This window comes from Drosophila biarmipes, chromosome 3R (assembly GCF_025231255.1).
Source record: "Drosophila biarmipes strain raj3 chromosome 3R, RU_DBia_V1.1, whole genome shotgun sequence".
Taxonomy (NCBI): domain Eukaryota; kingdom Metazoa; phylum Arthropoda; class Insecta; order Diptera; family Drosophilidae; genus Drosophila; species Drosophila biarmipes.
In genome coordinates, this window is record NC_066616.1 from 13,005,113 (window position 1) to 13,023,976 (window position 18,864).

At 45.0% G+C, this 18,864-nt stretch overlaps 1 protein-coding gene across 1 annotated transcript; it reads left to right on the forward strand.

Moving 5' to 3' along the window:
• The first annotated feature begins 457 nt into the window (after positions 1-457).
• Positions 458-2,074, forward strand: LOC108031225 (calcium uptake protein 1 homolog, mitochondrial). The gene is made up of 2 exons (XM_017104461.2): positions 458-1,377; positions 1,433-2,074. The coding sequence occupies exons 1-2, from the start codon at positions 611-613 to the stop codon at positions 1,929-1,931; spliced, it is 1,266 nt and encodes a 421-aa protein (XP_016959950.1). The 5' UTR covers positions 458-610; the 3' UTR covers positions 1,932-2,074.
• Positions 2,075-18,864: the final 16,790 nt, after the last annotated feature.

The following is an 18,864-nucleotide window of genomic DNA, read 5'->3' on the forward strand; positions in this document are numbered from 1 at the left end:
TCTTTTATTAGCCAAATGCAGGACTTGAAGGCCCATCGAAAGTTTTGCGAACCAACGAGGGCCATCGAAAACGAAACTTGCCGTCGAGGGTGCTTCGCAGTCGCACCCCGACGAAGAATAAGAAGTTGGGGGCAACTTTCTCAGACACGCCGAGCACCTCAGTACAATGGCAGGCGAAATTGCCGGCTGACCGACCATAAATGCATAGAAATCCAGTGCAGGAATTAGGGGAAATCCACAAATCGAAGCAAACTTTTCCCCTTCACCGCCCGGCCCAGTTTATTGTTCGCAAATTTCCCTGGGGCCTTATAAAGTCCAAGAACCGTGCACCATCACCACCAGAATTTCCGGAGTGCAAACATTTGCGCTGCTGATTACTTTTAATGCTTTCCATCGGCCGTGTGTGTGTGGTCCAGGGGGAGTGCGGGAAAATCAGCAAGAGGCCTGGCAACATCAATCAGTTTGAGTTGGCTGCAAAAAAATCGAAAGGGAGAGCAAAACTGACCCAAATTCAGAGCAAACCCAAATCGCTTTCACCGCACCACTAGCTAAATTCGAAGTTCCATCATTCGTGGCTTTCTTCTGTTTATGATAGTTTCAAAAGCCAAATATGACGCGCTTCTGGCCACTGGTTTTCCTTGGGGCACGCTCTACTTCAGTTTTCTCGCATTTATTGAGTGACAGCCTTGGGGAAAGCTGGCCGTTCGCTTTGCAAGCCTCCTCTGATCAAGAGGTGAAACAAAAAACTACGATACCGAAGAAGCGCCCTTTAAGCTCGCACCGAGCTTCGTTCCGTGATTATACCATCAGGCAGTACGAGAACCGCCTCAGACTGTTCTCCCATCCCACGAAGATCTTCCGCTACTTTGCCACCATCAAAATGAGGAACAAGTACGGTAAATGGGAACTGTACATGACCGCCTCCGATTTCATGAGATCCATTCAGCCAGGAGTCAGGCAGCCGGAGAACTTGGGCCTGGACAAGTTCCACATTCTCGATGAGAAGGCGGCCAGGAAGTGGAAGCCGGATGTCGGGGAGGACAGCATCTTCCTGAAGATCGAGGGGCGGGGCCTGCTGACCTACAGTGACTACGTGCTGCTGACCATCCTGCTGTCCATTCCGGAGCGAAACGTTAGAATCGGCTTCAAGCTGTTCGACGCGAATGGTGACGGCAACGTGACCATCGAGGACATGGAGCAGGTGCTTATGGCCATCACCCAGGGCGAGGCCTCCGTGATGAACTCACACCTGAAGAGGTATCTCTTTGGCTCGCGACTGAGCAGAACCATGGGGGCTACTGACTTTCTGGAGTTCCTGCAAGAGCTGCACACTGAGATCCACACGCATCAGTTCGAGAGCTTGTTGAAGGGATCCAGGTGAGTGTAGTTTCATAGGATAAAAGTTTAGATTTTTCCGATGCATGCTCTCCAGAACTGTGATCTCCGAGCTGGACTTTGCCAAGGTGGTCTTGGGCTTCCGAAGTTCCCGCAGCGAGACTCGCGAAACTCTTAAGCGGGTCAAGGAAAAGTTTGGCAACATGGGTCGTGGTATAAGCCTGGAGGAGTTCCTGGCCTTCTTTCGCTTTGTGCAGGATGTGGGAGTTATGGATAACGAGCTGGCCTTCTACTACTTCACCGGGGCGCACATCTCACCCAAAACACTGCGACACATCTCCTACGTGGTGACCGGCGTGAAACTCTCCGAACATCTTACCGAGGTGATTTTCTCCATCTTCGATCGTGATAGCGACAACATTATTCAGCGCAAGGACTTTACCAAGATGAGGCGTCAGTGGATGCACCCCGTTCCGTTGCGAACCAACCTGAGGTTCTCGTCCACGATATGCATTGTCTGCAAGTGCCTGTGGAAAGTACTACCATCCTGGAAAAAGAAGGGAATTCACATAAGGGAACCGCTTCTAGTTCGCTGACATCACTGCACTGGGAGGAATTGTATTTAAACGTAACTTTGACTTGATATTTGTATCAACTGTAGCTGTGTATTATTTTACATATGTATTGATTTTTTGACAACCTTAATTGTCAATACATATAGTACTATAGCATAGAACGACGCAATCTTCTATGGCGATGACTCTTTGGCATGATTCGAGCATTGGAAAGAACGTTGGCACAAGTGTATATTATCGGAAAGGGGTTAAATTAATTAGGAAAAATAGAAAATGATTTTTAGTAGTATTTTCTCTCAATGTGCAAAACAAAAACACGGATACCCACAATTGACTTAATCCTAGGGCGGCGAGAGGATGCCGGGCTCAGAAAAGCGCAGTCTGTTTGCTCTTGTCTTGAAACGTTTCAACTTCACAAGCCGCCAAGTTGAACGAGTTGAAAAATGAAGCGAGTCTGCAGGATGAAATCCATTTTGTTGTCCCGACACTCGAGTTGCGTGCGAGCGATGGGAAAATTCAAATATAAAGCAGATTCAGCGCGCCTGAAAGGGGTCCTACGACCCCAATCCCCTCCTTTCGACCACGTGGCTTACATGACTTTGAACTTTTATCACCTGCTCCCAACGCTGGCGGCCAAAAGTGGGCTGGGCTAGCGGGTGTAAACCAGCACTTACCAAAACAATTTTAAATACTTGCGGTAGCACGCACTCGAGGGTCGACGGGTGAGCGTCGGGGGTCGAGCAACTCGACGGAGGGCCCAGAACGCCGAGACAATAGTTTGCCGCACACATTTTATCTGGACATTGGCAGCCAGCCACAAGTTGATGGCCGTTGGACAATTAAGGTTCCCGGGCATTCGAGGCATTTGTATAATTTACCCCCGGAAATGTGTGTCGACATTATTAAATGAAACGAATCCGTTGTCACGTCTAACCGGGAAAAGGTTGCAGCAAATAATAATTAGTATTTACATCCACAAGGAGCTGTTAACGACAGGCCATAGATAAGGAACTGGCACTTCAGGAATTCCATTTGTAAAATGAGTTTTGGTTTCAACTCGGTCTGGTTAGCCCCAAATCGATTAAGCAGTTGTTAATATTCTGCTTAAAAGAGGGCCTAAAATTACGCCCCATCGATGGGGATTATTCCTCTAGTCCCCCCTGCTGGCTATCACTTATGCGCGCGAAAAGGACTGAAAGTTTTATCAATTTACTAGCTGCGGCAGTCCATGAACCCTGTAGTTCAGGCACTCATAAACATGCCGAGGTTACCACCTTGCCGCCTGGCAACTTTCACACAGCACTTTACAAAAATCAAACTCATGGGTGTTTACACGTGTGGTATGTACTTACTATAGCTACTACTACTAGCTGCTGGGGGAAACCGAGTCCTCGCAGTTGTCTGTTCGCAAAACTTTGAAACTCGACGCGTCAAGGAAGTGCGATAAAAATAAACATGGAAGTTCAGAGGGCGGCAGCAGTTGCAAAGTTGCCCCGGCCACGCCCCGAGTGCAACCGCAAGGTCTGGAAAATTATTAGAAAGAAATGCCACAAATTTGAGTGGCAGGCCAGAAATCAATTAAATTGGCAAACACAGGGCGAATGCGAACCGGACTGTTCTGGTAAGCCATAAATCAGAAATTATTATTGCACTCTCGGAGGTTGTTGTGGGGCCCAGTGTGTGGCGTGTAATCAAGGAATCAGCATCAACTGTCAATGGGATTTCGTTTTGAATAAGTCACAGGAAAGACTCAATTTTAAATAAATATTGGCCAGCCCAGTTGTTGTCCGGGGCGCAACGGAGGCGGGCGTTTATAACATTTTAAATTTCGAACCCAAATTACTTTGCTCATGTGCTCGACCACAAATTCTGCTGACTGACCTGAAACAAAAACGGCTCTGTCTCTTCTCGTTTTTCAGCTGGCCAAATTGTGTTCGAAATGCTCGGTCGAAGCAATAACGTTTGACTCTGCCTATTTGCCTATTTTCATCCTATTTTCCTACGATTTCCCGGCTCCTCGCCTCCCACAGGCCAGGCCCATATAAATTCATGCCACTTTTCGGGCCCTTTGTTGGCCTGGCCCCCTTTATGTGTGAGATATTCAAATTTATAAATTATGCAATTTTATGGTTTTAAGGCGTAGAATGTGCAAAAATATTATTTTACACACACTTGTGCCCGGGCAGGGAAACACACAATTTTCAGGTGCACTAGCACCAGCCCTTCCACAGCTCTGCCCTCGAGCACCACCTCCACTTTAACGTAATTTGCATGAATTCGGGCTGCCCTAATGCTCCGCTGGGCGGATGTGGGGTGGCTTTTGGCCACCCGACAAGCGACACTTATCTGAATTATGAATATGCAGGCGCTTATCGGCCAGAATATACCCATATATGTATTTGCAGGTGGGCGGTAGGTGTTTAAGTTCCTGATTTGGGCAGCTGCACATTTTATTTACCATCAAAGATTCGCAGAGCACTAAGTCTCTCTGCTCAAAAGTCAAATGCCTCCAATAAATACACCTTTAAGGAGCATTTAAATTAACTGCGGCCCCACACCTGAGCGGGCTTGGGGTGTGGGCGTAGGGTGGATAATTAAGTTTCACGACTTTGGCTGGCTTGAGCCCTTTTCCGGCCCTGCTGGCACCGCTTCAGCGGCCTGCACTGCGACTCGCATCGAAAAGTTGGCATTTAAAGGGATTAAAAAGTTTTTCACATCATTTCCTGCCGATTAAAGTGTTCAGCGAGCGACGACGACACACTGCCAAGTGGCTAAGCCTTAACTATTGCCATGCCATCGGGATCGGATGGGGACGGGGACGGGGACGGGGACAGGGACTGGGACACAAAGGATTCACATGTCGCCGAGCAAAGTTTTGCATCAGTCTGCGCTCTGGTAGAGCTACATTTACTTACAAGTTGTGACTTGCGACAAGTATTAGCACAAGTGCTCTTAGGGGGCCCCGAGATTGCCCTTTACTTTTTAAATTTCCCTAAATATGCGACAGTCGGGCCAGTGAACTTTTTCGCGTTTACGCGTACACAACTTTAAGATACCCAATAAAACAATAATAATAGCCTGGTTGTGTTATGAGTGAAACGATATATATACATAATTTGTGATTAGAAAGAGGTAATAACTTATCAAATATATAATCTTAAAACATACATTATGAGTTTGAAATGTTATTTACGAGATACCTTCAAGTTCTACCATAAAGGTTAAAAAAATACTTTTGAGGCAATAGCCCAAGATTAAGATAACTAATAGCTAAGCTAAGAAAACATCCTAAAAATATGTAGAAGGAAAAGGTAGTCCTATCGTCTTAAGTAGCTCTTATAAAGATACTTTTTGGTAGTAAGAAATAATTACTAATCAAATCAAATGGCCTTTTTATAGCTTCCATAAATATAGAGATTGACTACGTTTCCGAGCTAATACATATTTCTATGCGATATACCCCTACGCTCTCCCCCTAAGAGGTACAAAAATCCACAGAGGACAGAATGTTCTGCGGCTTGTTTGATTACGTTTCATCAAACGTGCCTAAAATGCTAAAAGCACACATGTCAAACTAATAAAGTTTAAGCGAGAACGTTTTGATAACAAGGCCAACAACGAGAGCACTCACATAACAACAGGCAGTACGTTGGTTTTGGTTTTTCTCCTTTTTCCAGACCAGGCCAGACTTTCTCCCTCCCCCTCCCCCTCGCTGACGCCAATTTACATACACACTCCGCCAGACAGAGGCAAACGTTTGTACATTTTAAATGCTGCGACATGAAACCGGGTAAAAGTTATTTAAACTTTTTCTTTGCCAGCAAACAGGCTTGTATCAAACTCATTTCTCCGGCTGCTCTGATGAGCTCCGCTCATAAACTACGGGTGTGTTTTGGTGTGTCGGCTTGTTTGGCCCAAACGAGCATCCAAGCAGCCAGCCAGCCAGTTGGCATCAGCGTAATGATGATGAATGGCCCCTGCTGACATATGAAGCGCATTAATACAGTGTGTGCCATCGGATCGGAGGTGGAGGTGGGCCTGGGATGGGAATGGGTTAGCTCCCGAGGCGGGGAGCCGGGTGCCCGGGGCTTCCGGCACCCCTTCGTGCCAGTTTGCTCGTGAGATTCATATAGATGAGCACCCATATCGCTTCTGTTAACGAACTCTCGATGGTGTTAGGGGGTCTATTAGGTTCCTCTCGCCTGGTGTTCTGAAAACCCTGTTAGGATATCGTGCGACGTACTTAGCCTGGCCAACAAGTTGTCGAACCAAAAGTATTTATATTTACATTCTGTTTAATACTTGAAAAACCCTTGTTTGTCGATTAAGCCCACTCGATTTCATTAACCGGCCCGTCAAATAGCTTTCCGTTAGCTCGCACACATAATTAATTAAAACATATTCAATGTTAATTATTTAAGCACGTAAAGCTGATTACATAAGATAAACAAAGCGGAATCCGCTATAATTTATAATTACTCGGCGCTTATTGACTTACTTATGCAAATGACTTTGTTTTTGCAGTTAATTATCTCATAAGTTCATAATTGTTTGCATGCACTTATAGTACAACTTAATGAAATAGGCGAGTGACGTGGCCACCGTAATTTATTTATGTTTCATATGCTGGCCGCTAAATTGAAATTTGTCCAGGAGCCAGGGACTGTTAATTTCAGCCTCGCGATTAAATATTGCATTTATTAAGCCGCATCAGTGTGCCGCTCGGTGACTGCGGTATTGCGCAAATTACAATTAAATAAGTAGTCAATGGACTGTAAAATGTTGTATTAATATTAATGAAACAGAACAATGGCTGGAATAGGTATTCGCGTAAATTATTTGCAGATTGTAGCTTACGCAATTTAAATTCTGATTACGGTCAGACCAATTTCCCGGCGCATCGAGACTATTGAAAAAAACAAATACACTTTTAATTAAAACAGTAATTGTAATTACCTCACCCTGGTCTAGTCATAAAAAATGAATAACTTTGCTATTGAAAAACGCGCTTTCCGCGCACTTTTCAAAAGTATTTCGCCGTCTTCTCAACATTTACTCCGAAAAAGGGCCGCTTTCCCTGGCAACACGGCAACATTTCCCCTGCGCAATCCAGTCCGAAGGGCGTAAAACTACCCCTAAACGGGAAGCTCAACCCCCCAGCCCTCGGCGCTGCACATTTAAATCAAAATTAACCACAATAAATATGTGTGCAAGCCGCAATCAAGGCAATATTGCATAAAATATTAATATGGCAAACGCATTAATTTACCAACAGGCCAAATGCATTAGATTTAATATGGGCTCATGTCCGTTTGGCAAATGCATAATTAATGCCCGGGGTCCGCAAAAGTTTATCAATTCCTGAACGTCTTGGGCCTGCAAACTTTTTTAATAAATTAAAGCCAAATAGATGGGAAGTGATGTTCCCAAAAAATATGAAATGTGCAAAGGCAAAGGTGAAAGGGAAAGGGAAAGCGAAAATCACAACGGATGATTAATGTTTAAGAAATATAAAATGTGCCAGGCGATTAAAAGGCGGCCTTGCCGGCAACGCATTTATTTATGGCAATCATTTATCATTCGTTGGCCGGCAGGACCGCCGCCACGCCCACTCTCCCCCTCCACCGCCCATCCGCCCAGGCTAGACAGGATGTGTGATAATGCAGCGAAGGCATGCGCGACGCCAGAGCCCCTGCCTTTTCCATTCCATTTTCGCCGGCCAACATTTCGATGGCCAACATGCCAAACAATTATTTATTTGATGCTCCTCCACCGGCTACCTTTTGAATAAAAAATGTGCCAGCACATCGATACAACTGACCCCGTGATGGGATTGGGTGAGGGCTTCGTATCCCGGCAGCGAAGAGAACGAACGGAGAGCCAGGACCCACAGCTCTCGACTCCAGTCCATTCGTAGCACTGACATGTGTCAATCAGAGGCCCCGGCTCCGGAACAGGGAAATAATCTCCGCCCGGCATGAACTCAAATGTATTATGACAAATATTTTGCAATCTCTGCAGCAGACTGATGTGCGTGGGGCAAGGTGACCAGGCTCGGCTCTTACCCAACACTCAGACGGCGAAGGGGTATACGGAGCGAAAAGGAAAGTAAGTCGGACTCTTTTCTTTTGGTAAATAGTAAAATTATAAAAAGGGAACTCCAGTTTGATAAATAATTAAATATCCTGGAGTATCTCAATATCACCTCTATCAACTAGACGAAGGGTTGTAGTTAAATGTTTCCGTTAAAAACAACACTGTTAACAACAGTTAACCTTCAGTTTAAACAGACCAAATATAACATCAAAAAGTGAGATAACAGACCATGTTAAGTTTACATTAGCTTTCCTTGGCAGATAACAAACCAGCACCTTAACATGACATTGAGAAAACGGTTAAGTAAGACCCTTACTCTTACTTATATTAAGAAATCGGATGTGTTGTTCACAAAATCTTGAAACTTTTCACTCAATTTTCCAGAGTCGAGTAATTTTGCGAAACTGGAGCGACTAAGGGGTATCCTTCCACGACTTATTCTTGTCCGTCAAGCCAGGCGCAATTCCGCTTAAATAAAAATCATTTCGTTGCAAATTCATTGCGGCATACGACTGCTTTTGACATCGACTTTTTGCGTGCAATCTGTCCGTCCGGGCGCCTTTGTTGCCCCTGTTGCATCCCGACGCATCCTGACGGCTCACTCTCACTTGTTGGCGGCAAGAAAAGCCGTGGCGCATTCTCGCTTTCTGTCCGCAATTCTGCTCGTTTTGCTCTGCCAAACGGACAGGCCGTAAATCAATTTTATATTTATTATTTTATGAATCGCAATTGCTTTTATTTTCAATTTGAATCGCTTGGCTTGGCGGCGGTGTCGGCGAGCGGCACTTAAGTACGCATCGTTTGCATGCGCGGCCATCGCGCAATTTAATTTACCGTATGGCGCACGAGCGCGACCTTAATTGGAAATATTCGCATGTGTCCGTACCTGCACTAGTGTCCTCGTGTACAGGTGTCCCGGTGTCCAAGTGTCCAGGTGTCCTTGTGTCCCAGGCTCTCGCCCAGGTTTGCCGGGTTGCGGCAATGATAGCGCGCTGCACGTAATTTTGTGGTCAAGGCGCCGCCTGCTTTTCTCACCTGCAGCGGAAGCGCGCTTTAAGATAGGCTACATAAAAATGAAATTAATTTCGCAGAAATAATGCTGAAATAATGATCAGTTGGTGGTTCCAGAATGATAAAAGGTAATCGCGAGGATGCACGTAGGATACTTGCGTTTCCGATTTGTGTTAGGTATTAGAAAGGCTTACTAGCATTTTGTAATAATATTACCATTTTGTAATAATATGTGGAAATATTGTGCTAATGTTAAGAGATATTGGATATACTGACTTTTATAAGCTCCTGTTTGGAATACCAAAAACAAACCCTCTGATTTTAATAAAAATGAATACGTCTAGCTATCAATACCATTCGCAACTGTTATTATTCTATATCTGTCTATATGTATCTGCTCTTTATTAAAGAAAAGTAAAAAGGTTAAAGTAAATTTAGGTTTAAATAAAGCGGTATATTTTCCTTTGATAAAAAACATTTACTTTAAAAAAACCTTATTGGAGAAAATCTAAAAAAATTATGGTAAGGAGAGCTACAAAATTAAAGTACATCTAAGAGATCTTAATGCAATAAAGATTAAAGATTAAACCGACAAACCTTCCTAGGACATCTAAAAGCACTATCTGAGGCAAAGATTTTTGAAATTGTAAGTACAAAACACATTATGCCCGCAATTCAAAGTGTCATGGCCGGGAATATTAAGTGAACCCATCAGCATTCGGGCCAGCCAACGCATGGCTACATGTGTGTTCCGCCGACTAATTGAAATACTTTACGCTAATGACGGTCTCCATGCTAATGACACGGCCAAACTACTTATTAAATTGTCACTGAATCGCTGGGCGCGAATGGATCGTGTTCGCCGGCTATTCGGGCTGTCGGTTTGCCGCTGATTGTTTTGAGGGAATCTCTTTCCGGGCCGGAACAAATTGAGGTCGCCGCCACATATCGCATGCAAATTTCGCAAAATTCACTCCGACCAAGCGAACGCTTTGCCGCCTTTTTGCCAGCCTGTTGACACTCGGACCGGAGTGCTGCGGGTCCTGCGGGGAAGGAGGCTGCCTTTGTAATGTGTACACATTAACGAAATTTGCATATTAATTAAAAGTTAACGACGCTGCGCTGTTGGTATTGGAATTTCCGTTTCCAGGCCGCTGGCTGCCAGCTGGCGGAGCCAAAAATCATTTACCCGCCGATATGCACAGCCATCTAGCATTGGTTTGTCGGAATGATTTAATCTCCAGCTACTCCCAGGATGTCCCGGCCATCAACAGCTGGCTAATTATGTAAGTTCACACAAAGCCTGCAGCCAACTCGACCCTCGCCCCGCGCCCCGACTCAAAGTTATAATTGCTGCAAAACTTCTGGCTCAAATACTTTCAGCCAAACATCGTCGATTTGATTGCCGTTGTTGCATTTCGAGTTGGGCAAATCCAATTTTCAATTTGCCAATCGCATCAAAGGGAGGGGGAGTGTGTGGCTTTAGTTTCGTTTCGCTTTGGATTAGTAATTGGCACAAGGAAGGCACAGTCGGTGGTTCAGGACTCAAGTGGACAAGGCAGAAAAACGCTTGACTCAGGCAAAATACCGAAATCGGTTATGAGAGCGCCGACTGCTTTCAATGTCAATTTGCACATGTGCATATCATGCGAGGCAAATTTAATAAAGCTTGAGAACAAATTGCAAAGTAATTTGCGGGGTGTTTGCCCAGAGGGGGCCGGCCACTTGCCAGCTAAAGTATTGTATAACCAAATCGGAATCGATGCAGTTCTGTGCAAACCCGAATTGAATTGACAATGGGGAAGGGGGGCAGGAGAGTAGGCCACACACAGTCCGCAATCCGTTCGGAAAAGTTGGCTCCAGAGGCGGGGCATCCAGCATCACCACAGTCCATTGGGTTGGGAGTGGTCAAGTCAGTTGGAGCAGAACAATTGAAATAATTGCCCACAATGTTTTCGGGGGCTGGAGGAGCTAACCGATGTCTAATGGGAAAGAATAACGCACAGACACACACACACACACACACACACGGGCTGCGTAAGGGAAAACCTGGGAAATCCTGCCGGTTCAGCATGTCGATTTCCCAATGCCAACGCAACGCACAGGTAAATAGAAGAAATTCGGTTGGGAAAATGCCTTCTGACCAGGCTTTCGACCCATCACATTCTGTGCAGCTCGGTGGCCGGTTATCCACTGCGAAGGTCGAAGGTCCCTCTTGGGCTCAACTAATTACTGGAATAATATTTGCCCACACTCGACATGAGGGATGACCCCGGCTGAAGTGGCCGCATAAATCTTGCCCCCGGCCGGAGAATCTCTCATTAGACGGGGGCCAAGGCAGGGGCGGCATTGATAAACACATGAAATATGCCCGACTGAGGCTCCGCTTCGTTTCGGCACATTAACAGGGCTCTCGCATGCAGGCCCAGATGGAGGGACTCAATCCAATTGATGGATGGCCAGGCTGCGCGTCAAAGCAAATAAGTTCGGAATGCCCTCAATGGATGGAGATGGGTATAGGGCTAGGGATATCAATAGATGGTCTGGGTCTGGCTCAGTTTAAAACTCTTGGCCCGAAAACTAGCCGACTTAGCCAATCACGCTGCGGCGAGCAACCTAAGCCCGCCAGACAATGCTCGTCGCAATAAACTCTCCAATAACATTTTTAGCAAATCATTTCAGTGACCTCCAGAGCGAGAGAATAAATATTAATAACTTGGTCACTCAGCACAAAAAGGTGAAGGCTAAGCCCTGCCAGTACCACAAACAGAAAGGAGCAGAATCCAACTGAGAGATAGAGCTCCTCAAATAATAATAATAATAATAAAGCAGCGGACGCAGCACAGCGCAGCACGCAAAGGAAGGGCAGTGAATAGACAAATAGTTTTGTTGCTGATGCTGATGACAATACAAAAACAGTTCGGACAGGACAAAGCGGCCCGAGCGGCAAAAAGCAGATAATAAAAAAGGATACCGCCCGGCGCATAATAAAGAACAGTCGGAAAGGGGTGTTTTGAGTCTGGGTTTGGGGCGGGGTTGCCAGGGAAAAGGTTCTCTACACTCTAAAAAACACTGCGTTCCTCAGGAACAATGCTTGGTAACATTTTGAGTACCGAATGTCATTACATATCATCTTATTTAGAAGAGATCTATAAGGTTAAGGAATGACTTTATAAAAGTAGTTTTTTAAATTATTTTAAGCAAAAGAATTGGTAAAGATTTTCGAATCTCAAGAGTTCATAAAAACAAAGGTAGCATAAGTATTTTTTTAAGAATAACAATAGCAGAGGAACTCATAGTACTGTAAAAATATTAAAGCTTTAAAAACTTTTTGTTGCGCACTTTTATTAAGAACATGACCTCCCCAATTTTGACAACTAAACTTGTATTTATTACGTGCACAGTATTTATTTTAGCAATGTACTTAAAATGTTCCTTTGTTCGTGGGACACGCTTCTCCCAGTGCATGCAAAATGGAAATATTTTTATAAACTCCCTGGCACATGAACAGACGAGAGCATAAGAATGCAGAGCCATCTACCTATGAGCCAGCCACTCTGGCTTAGCCACACGGTCGGCACTGGTCTAAATATTAAAATTCATACGCCATGTCGTACAGCCAAATCAGTAGGGCTTGGAGGCGCCACTCCTCCGGGGTCTCGGTTCCTAGTTCAGGGTGCCGGGTGCCGGGTTCCTGGCTGCTGTTCCTGCTGCTGTGACAACAATCACAACGATTTTCATTAGGCAAACAGCAGTGGCACAGCATATTTGCCGTCAAGCGAGATCGGGCCAAAAGCCGAGCTCCCTCTCCACAGGACGCACTCGTACAACAATTGCACAATTTATGTGGCATATATTTGCAGCACAGACGGTGCTCCCTCCGCCGGCCCTGGCCAGGCCGGGTCAACTGGCCCGGACCGGAGCTCTGTCAATCCGGCAAACCTTTTGCACGCCTCCACAACGTGTCCGACAATGCCATGAAACGAGCCGTTAAGCTAACACAAAAAAGAAAATACTCGTAAAATCTAAAGCGATATATACATACGCTGGCGGTACCACCGTACACTCGACGGTAAACTGCAAAAATATTACAAATTCAAAATGCTAAATGTGCATTTAACTTGTGTATTTATGTAAATCTCTCGGAAATTATTTCCCCCACCAGGAGGTGGAAGGCGAGGCGAGGAGGAGCGGACATGGACTAGGCACGGAGGTTCGGAGGCACGGAGCCTTGGAGCTCTAGAGCTGTGGAGGTTGCGCGTCCCCGAGTCGACGACTGCAAATCATTTGAATATACTGGCATTTTTCATCCATTTCTGTTGTCAGTCCCTGCCACATGTTCATTCCGATTCCGCTCGCCTTGTCTGCCAATTGTCACCATTTCGGATTGATGGCAAAGTGAACGAGGAACGTGGAGCGCTGCTCCTTCCCCGGCTCTTACCTTTGCGTCCTGGTTTTGGTTCAAGTTCTAGTTAGTGGGCTGCGGTTTCGGGGGACCACCTCCGCCAGGAACCACATTGCTCCGGTTTCGGTATAGTTTTCGCTTTACTTTCGGCTCATAACTGAGCACGAGTATTTTACGGGCTGCTGTAATGGTGTCTGTGCTTTTTTTAAGACTGCCAATAAATCTGCACAACTTTGGCAAAGCGAACAGTCGTTTAGAAGGTTTATACGGGTGACTTACGGGAACTGCAGATTGCAAAAACAGAATGGAAATTTAATATAATGTCCCCGGAAATAACAAAAAGATAGAATAAGGTAAAGAAACAAATAGAGATTGAATTTAATCCTTTTTTTTTTTATCAGTTTACCAACTATTATTAATAATTAAAAATGACTTTAAGGACTTAAAACTCTTATTAAAAAACAAACAATAAACTTAGACACTTAAAAAGATTAAATTAAAGAATATATTTAAAAAAAGTCTGGCTTCCTACAACTATTTTTAAATTAAATGTCAAATTATTTTTTTTGATATTTAATAAAAACATGAAATTTTGAATCCAAAGTGTGTTGATAGCTCTGTATTTTTTTCAGTGCATACTGAGAATGTATTCAGTGACTTTGTGATCCGTTTATGGCCGCCTAAGATATGACGCATAAACACATTATGTGGCAAGTGAGGCAAGAGTACAGTCATGAATTTACCTTGGCGTGGATTCATTTGCGTCACGTTATTGCATATTTATGGCGACTGCCCTGCACCAAACTAAACTACGTATGAAATTATTCAAGGTAATGTGTGGGACGACTACGACTCGGTGCATTACGAATTCTGGTTAGCCAACAAAGTGCTAAATCCGATTTAAGCCCAAGCCCAAGACCAAGTGCGAGCCAGGGCTGTGCCATTTCAAGGCAGCACTCAGGGAGTTGCGTTGGCCTCCGGATTGTCTGCAAGGGAATAGGTAATGAGAGTTGCTCGACCTTTTGCAATTAAGTTTTCAGAAATCAACCACCGGGCCAGCATTAAAGTTACCCGTACATTTCTGATGAGCCACTCGTATTACCTCTGGCATTGAGTTCTGCCCAGCCACACGTCCATTTTATCCGTCGGTCCGGCAGACTCATAGACAAACAATCGCCCCCGCTCCACGGAGTCCAGGTTCCAGGGCCCGTGGTCCAGGGTGCCGGATCCGGTGCGTCATTCAATTTGCTCTCGACACTCCGACTTGAATGAGTTAATCCTTTGCAAATCGCCGGCATATTATCAGTCTGGCGGGACTCATGGAAACAATGAAACGAGACGCCGTTGTCAGCTATTGTTTATCAATTTTATGCAAATCGCAGACACTTCTTTTTCGCACCCTCTCAAGGGGTGAATTGATTTTAAAATGATTATGCAAGTTGGTGAAGAATATAGCTTTAATAAATTGGATCTTGGATCCATTACCAGGAAAGCTAATGCAGCTTCAAAGTTTGTTTGTTTGCTTAAATTGTTACTATTATTTATTTTTAAAACAAATCCTGTAATAATCCTTATTCTTTAATATAAGTCCATTGCGGACTTCCAAGTATCTGAGGTATCTTAAAAAGGGTATCCAAAATTCGCCTGGTGAAATCCTGCTCAATTTCCCTTATTTTTTCGGTGTTTTCGCCCCGTTGTCAGGTGGACGGCATATTTTCGAAATTGAATTAAGTTGGCTTTTCGGCATTGAATACATTTTAATAATTTAATTTTGTATGCAGGCGCTGAGGGCGCAAACAACGGGGGCTCAACATTTAATCAAATAATTAAGATCTCAAACTATTGGGAGTGGGTGGCGAAAGCGTATTAGCCACTTGAAGAGTTTATCTTCGCTGGAAACGCCACTTTTGACTGATGAGTGGGCGAGGTTTTGAGTTTTTCGGTTTTCGGGGGACGAGTTCTAGATGAAATTGCAAATGCTGAGAGGGCCGCAGGGCGCTTTTGTAGCTGCTGTTGATTTCCGTTTAGCCGAAAATTCGTTTTAATCCCACACGCACTCGCCGACGCTGGCCAAACTTTCACTTTTCGCCCCGCGGCGAACGCAACTGAAATTGAAACTGTTTAGCCGGCGGGCGGCGGAAAAGTGGAAATGTGGAAATGCTGTGGTGGCTGGCGAACCCCGGCGAGGCTGTGGCAATCATGTAGCTGCGGCTGCTTCAAAACAAATCCATTGCCCCGGGACACACACGACTTTCGGCGGACGAGATTTTAATTCAATTACATCTGTAGCTGCAAGTCGTGTGCAAATATTTTCATAGGACAAATTAAAACGTCACCCGCCCTCGGAGTCCTCGTAGTCCTCACAATCTCCGGAATCCACCACCAACTCCAGTTCGAGTTCGAGTTCTTGAGAAGATGGTCGCCATCCCACATGCGTGACTCGCTGTTTGCACTCGAGACTGAACTTTGCCCTCTCTCGCAGCTCGGCAAACAAGCCTGCTGGCCAAGATTTAAAAATGGCTAGAGCATTGCCGCCCCGGAAGGTCCTGCAGCTCCTTCGGCCCGCCCTCACACACATATGCCCGCCAGGATGAGCTGGTGATTGCGTGCATTCGTGTCTGAGGATTGCCACTGCCCACCCGGGGCGTATAATTGTGGAGCTGCGTGAGCTCCAGTGCCGGCTGCTCTCCACTTTCCGGCCAGAGGGGCCCCCACATACATACGAGTATCTGGTAGTTGTGCAATTGTCTTCCCTCGGTCCCCAGTGCTACTTGCATAATAATGATTGCAGTGGGCCGAGCTGGATCTGCCATCCCCCTGCCAAGTCCCAACCCCAGCCCCTGGCACCGAGCAGCAACTATTTATCTGTGTTTTTGTCAGGATTGTGGCTTCTTTTCGGTGCCAGCTGTCCGTAATTATGTGCGCATAAGCAAGGTCCTTTCAGGGTGAGAGGAAGGAGCCCCCTTTCAGTACAAATTGCTCTGAATCAAGCTAGGATGGACATTTTTGGAGATCAGACGTAGGAATGCACTTTAAAAATGCCCCCAAAAACGATGACTCATTTTGAAATATACTCGTATAATATCCCAAGAAAATTGTACATAATTAGCATTAATATTATTGAAATAATATATATCTTCTAGAGTAGTAAGACTTTTTGAACTCAAAATTTGTTTAACCTGTTTTACTTCAAGGGTAACAGCATAAACCCCTTAAAGGGGATATTTTTAGCAGTTTTGGAAAGGGGTTTGTGTTGTTCGCTGACTTTATTTTAGACACCCTCCTTCTCAAGCCCAGCCAAACAGTTAATTCAACTCGAAATTACCTACCAAGAGCCTTCAAAATAATAGCTAATTCATGTTCCCCACGGAGTCTTAAATGCAATTTGCGCTTAATACAGTTATCCAATCGCTAAAGCCACTCGAACATCGATGGCTTTCCACACGCCACGAATGCCTCAAGGTATTCAAATTACAGGAATTTCAATAATTAAAAAATGCAGCGATGGAGCGAAAACAGTGGCGGCAAAATATATTCGCTGCGTCAATAAAGCCGCAAGTTGGTCTCTGGCCACCGGGGGTGGAAATAGGAGGAGCGATAAAACCAAAGGAGAACTTCGCACAGGAAGTCGCTATGGGGCGAAAATCTGATGCGGAAATCGAAATTTGTTAAATGGAGCAATCGATGGATGGCGATGACTGACTGGGCCACGCCCCGCGCCCCAGCCCCGGTCTATATGTATGTGGGGATGTGCCATCTCCACCGTCTCCACCTCTCCGGAGGAAATCCAGAGTCGAGACTTGCGTTTGGTTTTACATTTTATCGCTTGTACGTTTGCACCATTTCAATTACAAACAATAACAATAAAAAGTGGGCGAGAGTGGGCGTGGTGCTTGAGGAAAGCGCGTACGGCGGGTGGGGGTGGGGGAATTAAGACAGAGTTTTATGCTGTGCAAAATCAATCTACAATTGCGGAGGATAAGAAAGGATTTCCTAAAATTAAAAAAAGGGATATCTAATTTTTAATTCTTATCTTAAAACGTAGATCAATTAAATCAATAATAATATTTTATTTTCTAGAGGAATTCTTCTTGGTATATTGATATAATGGAACTATTGTTCGTCCTACCCTAAACAAAATACACTTTTACCAAACAAAAGACTAGTTATTTTATTGTGACCTCGTCTGTGTATAGAAAAGTAGAAAAAAGCGGAAGCAGAAGTGCAAGGGAATTAGTTCACACGGAAGTGGCTCACCCCCGGGGGCTTCCAGCCCACCCCAACGGTTCCATCGGACGTGGACAGCCGGAGGAGGATGGATGGAGGGCAAGCGGAGCATCGTAGCGTTCGTGCGGAAGTTAGGTGTCGAAGCGGGAATTGTAGGTAAATATTATTGTAAAAGAAATTTAAATACGGATTTTTTCCACTATCTCTGGCTGCTCTCACTCCAGATCCCCCTCCGTGTATATACCACCCAACTTGGCCCATGGCCTGACCCATTATCCTCGTGCCGTCGTTTTGCACTGACGTTAATGGAATTTCTGAGCTCTTTTTTCCCGCCTTTATCGCTTGCGCGGGCCAAAGCACTTGCTGCTTAAAGTCTGCCCCTCAAAAGTTTTCTTAAGAGCAAACGCAATTGGAATAAACTAAAACTCGTCAACTCTCAAGGCTCTCGAAATCAATTTGAATCGCACATAACAACTGCGACTGAAATTTCTAAGAAGTGCAGTTAACCGCAACGAGAAAATGGAAAACTCGTTTGCGGGAAAGCTCCGACATTCAAATGCAGTGGCTTCTTTCATCCTGGTCAAGGCTAAGCAGAAAGACTAATTTTCTGGGGACCGAAATTAAATTCATTAAAAGAGCACGCTGACAATAGATTCGAAACCAGAGGGATCTGAAGGCCCTGAAAATGTACAGCTTAAACACTTCATTTCGATATTATATGAAAACTTTACCAGTTTATAACAAGGCCACACATTTGGAAACTGAACTGATGGATACGCGGGGCACTAATTAGTTTCGCGGCAGAGCCAAAGTTTAAGCCTCTATTAAGCTTATTCAAATTATAGTTCTTGTTTCCGTGTAGCCTTCGCATTATCTCTTACCCCGGTCCGAGAACTTTTCTTATAATCATCGATGTCGGCCAACAAACTTGGGATGGGGCGTGGATGGCCCCCGGCGATGGCATAGTTCTCAAGCACTTTGCATTTGCCACAGACATGGCCTTCCCGCTGTTCGAAGTTGTTCAAAGTAATTGAACATGCCTCACCTTGCAGTGCACCGCCTTCCAGGGTGGGCGTTCCATCCCACCCACTCAACTACCCATAATCTATCAGGGAAACTGCAGTTGCAGACGCAAGCACAGGAGCACACGCAAAAATCACCAGCTAAATTTCGTAATATAATAATTAATTTGGGATATCAGGCGCAATTAGGGTC

Coding starts and splice junctions, on each gene's coding strand:
- LOC108031225 (XM_017104461.2), top strand. CDS start 611: ATGACGCGCTTCTGGCCACTGGTTTTCCTTGGGGCACGCTCTACTTCA. Junction 1,378..1,432: donor AGCTTGTTGAAGGGATCCAG/GTGAGTGTAGTT, acceptor CATGCTCTCCAG/AACTGTGATCTCCGAGCTGG.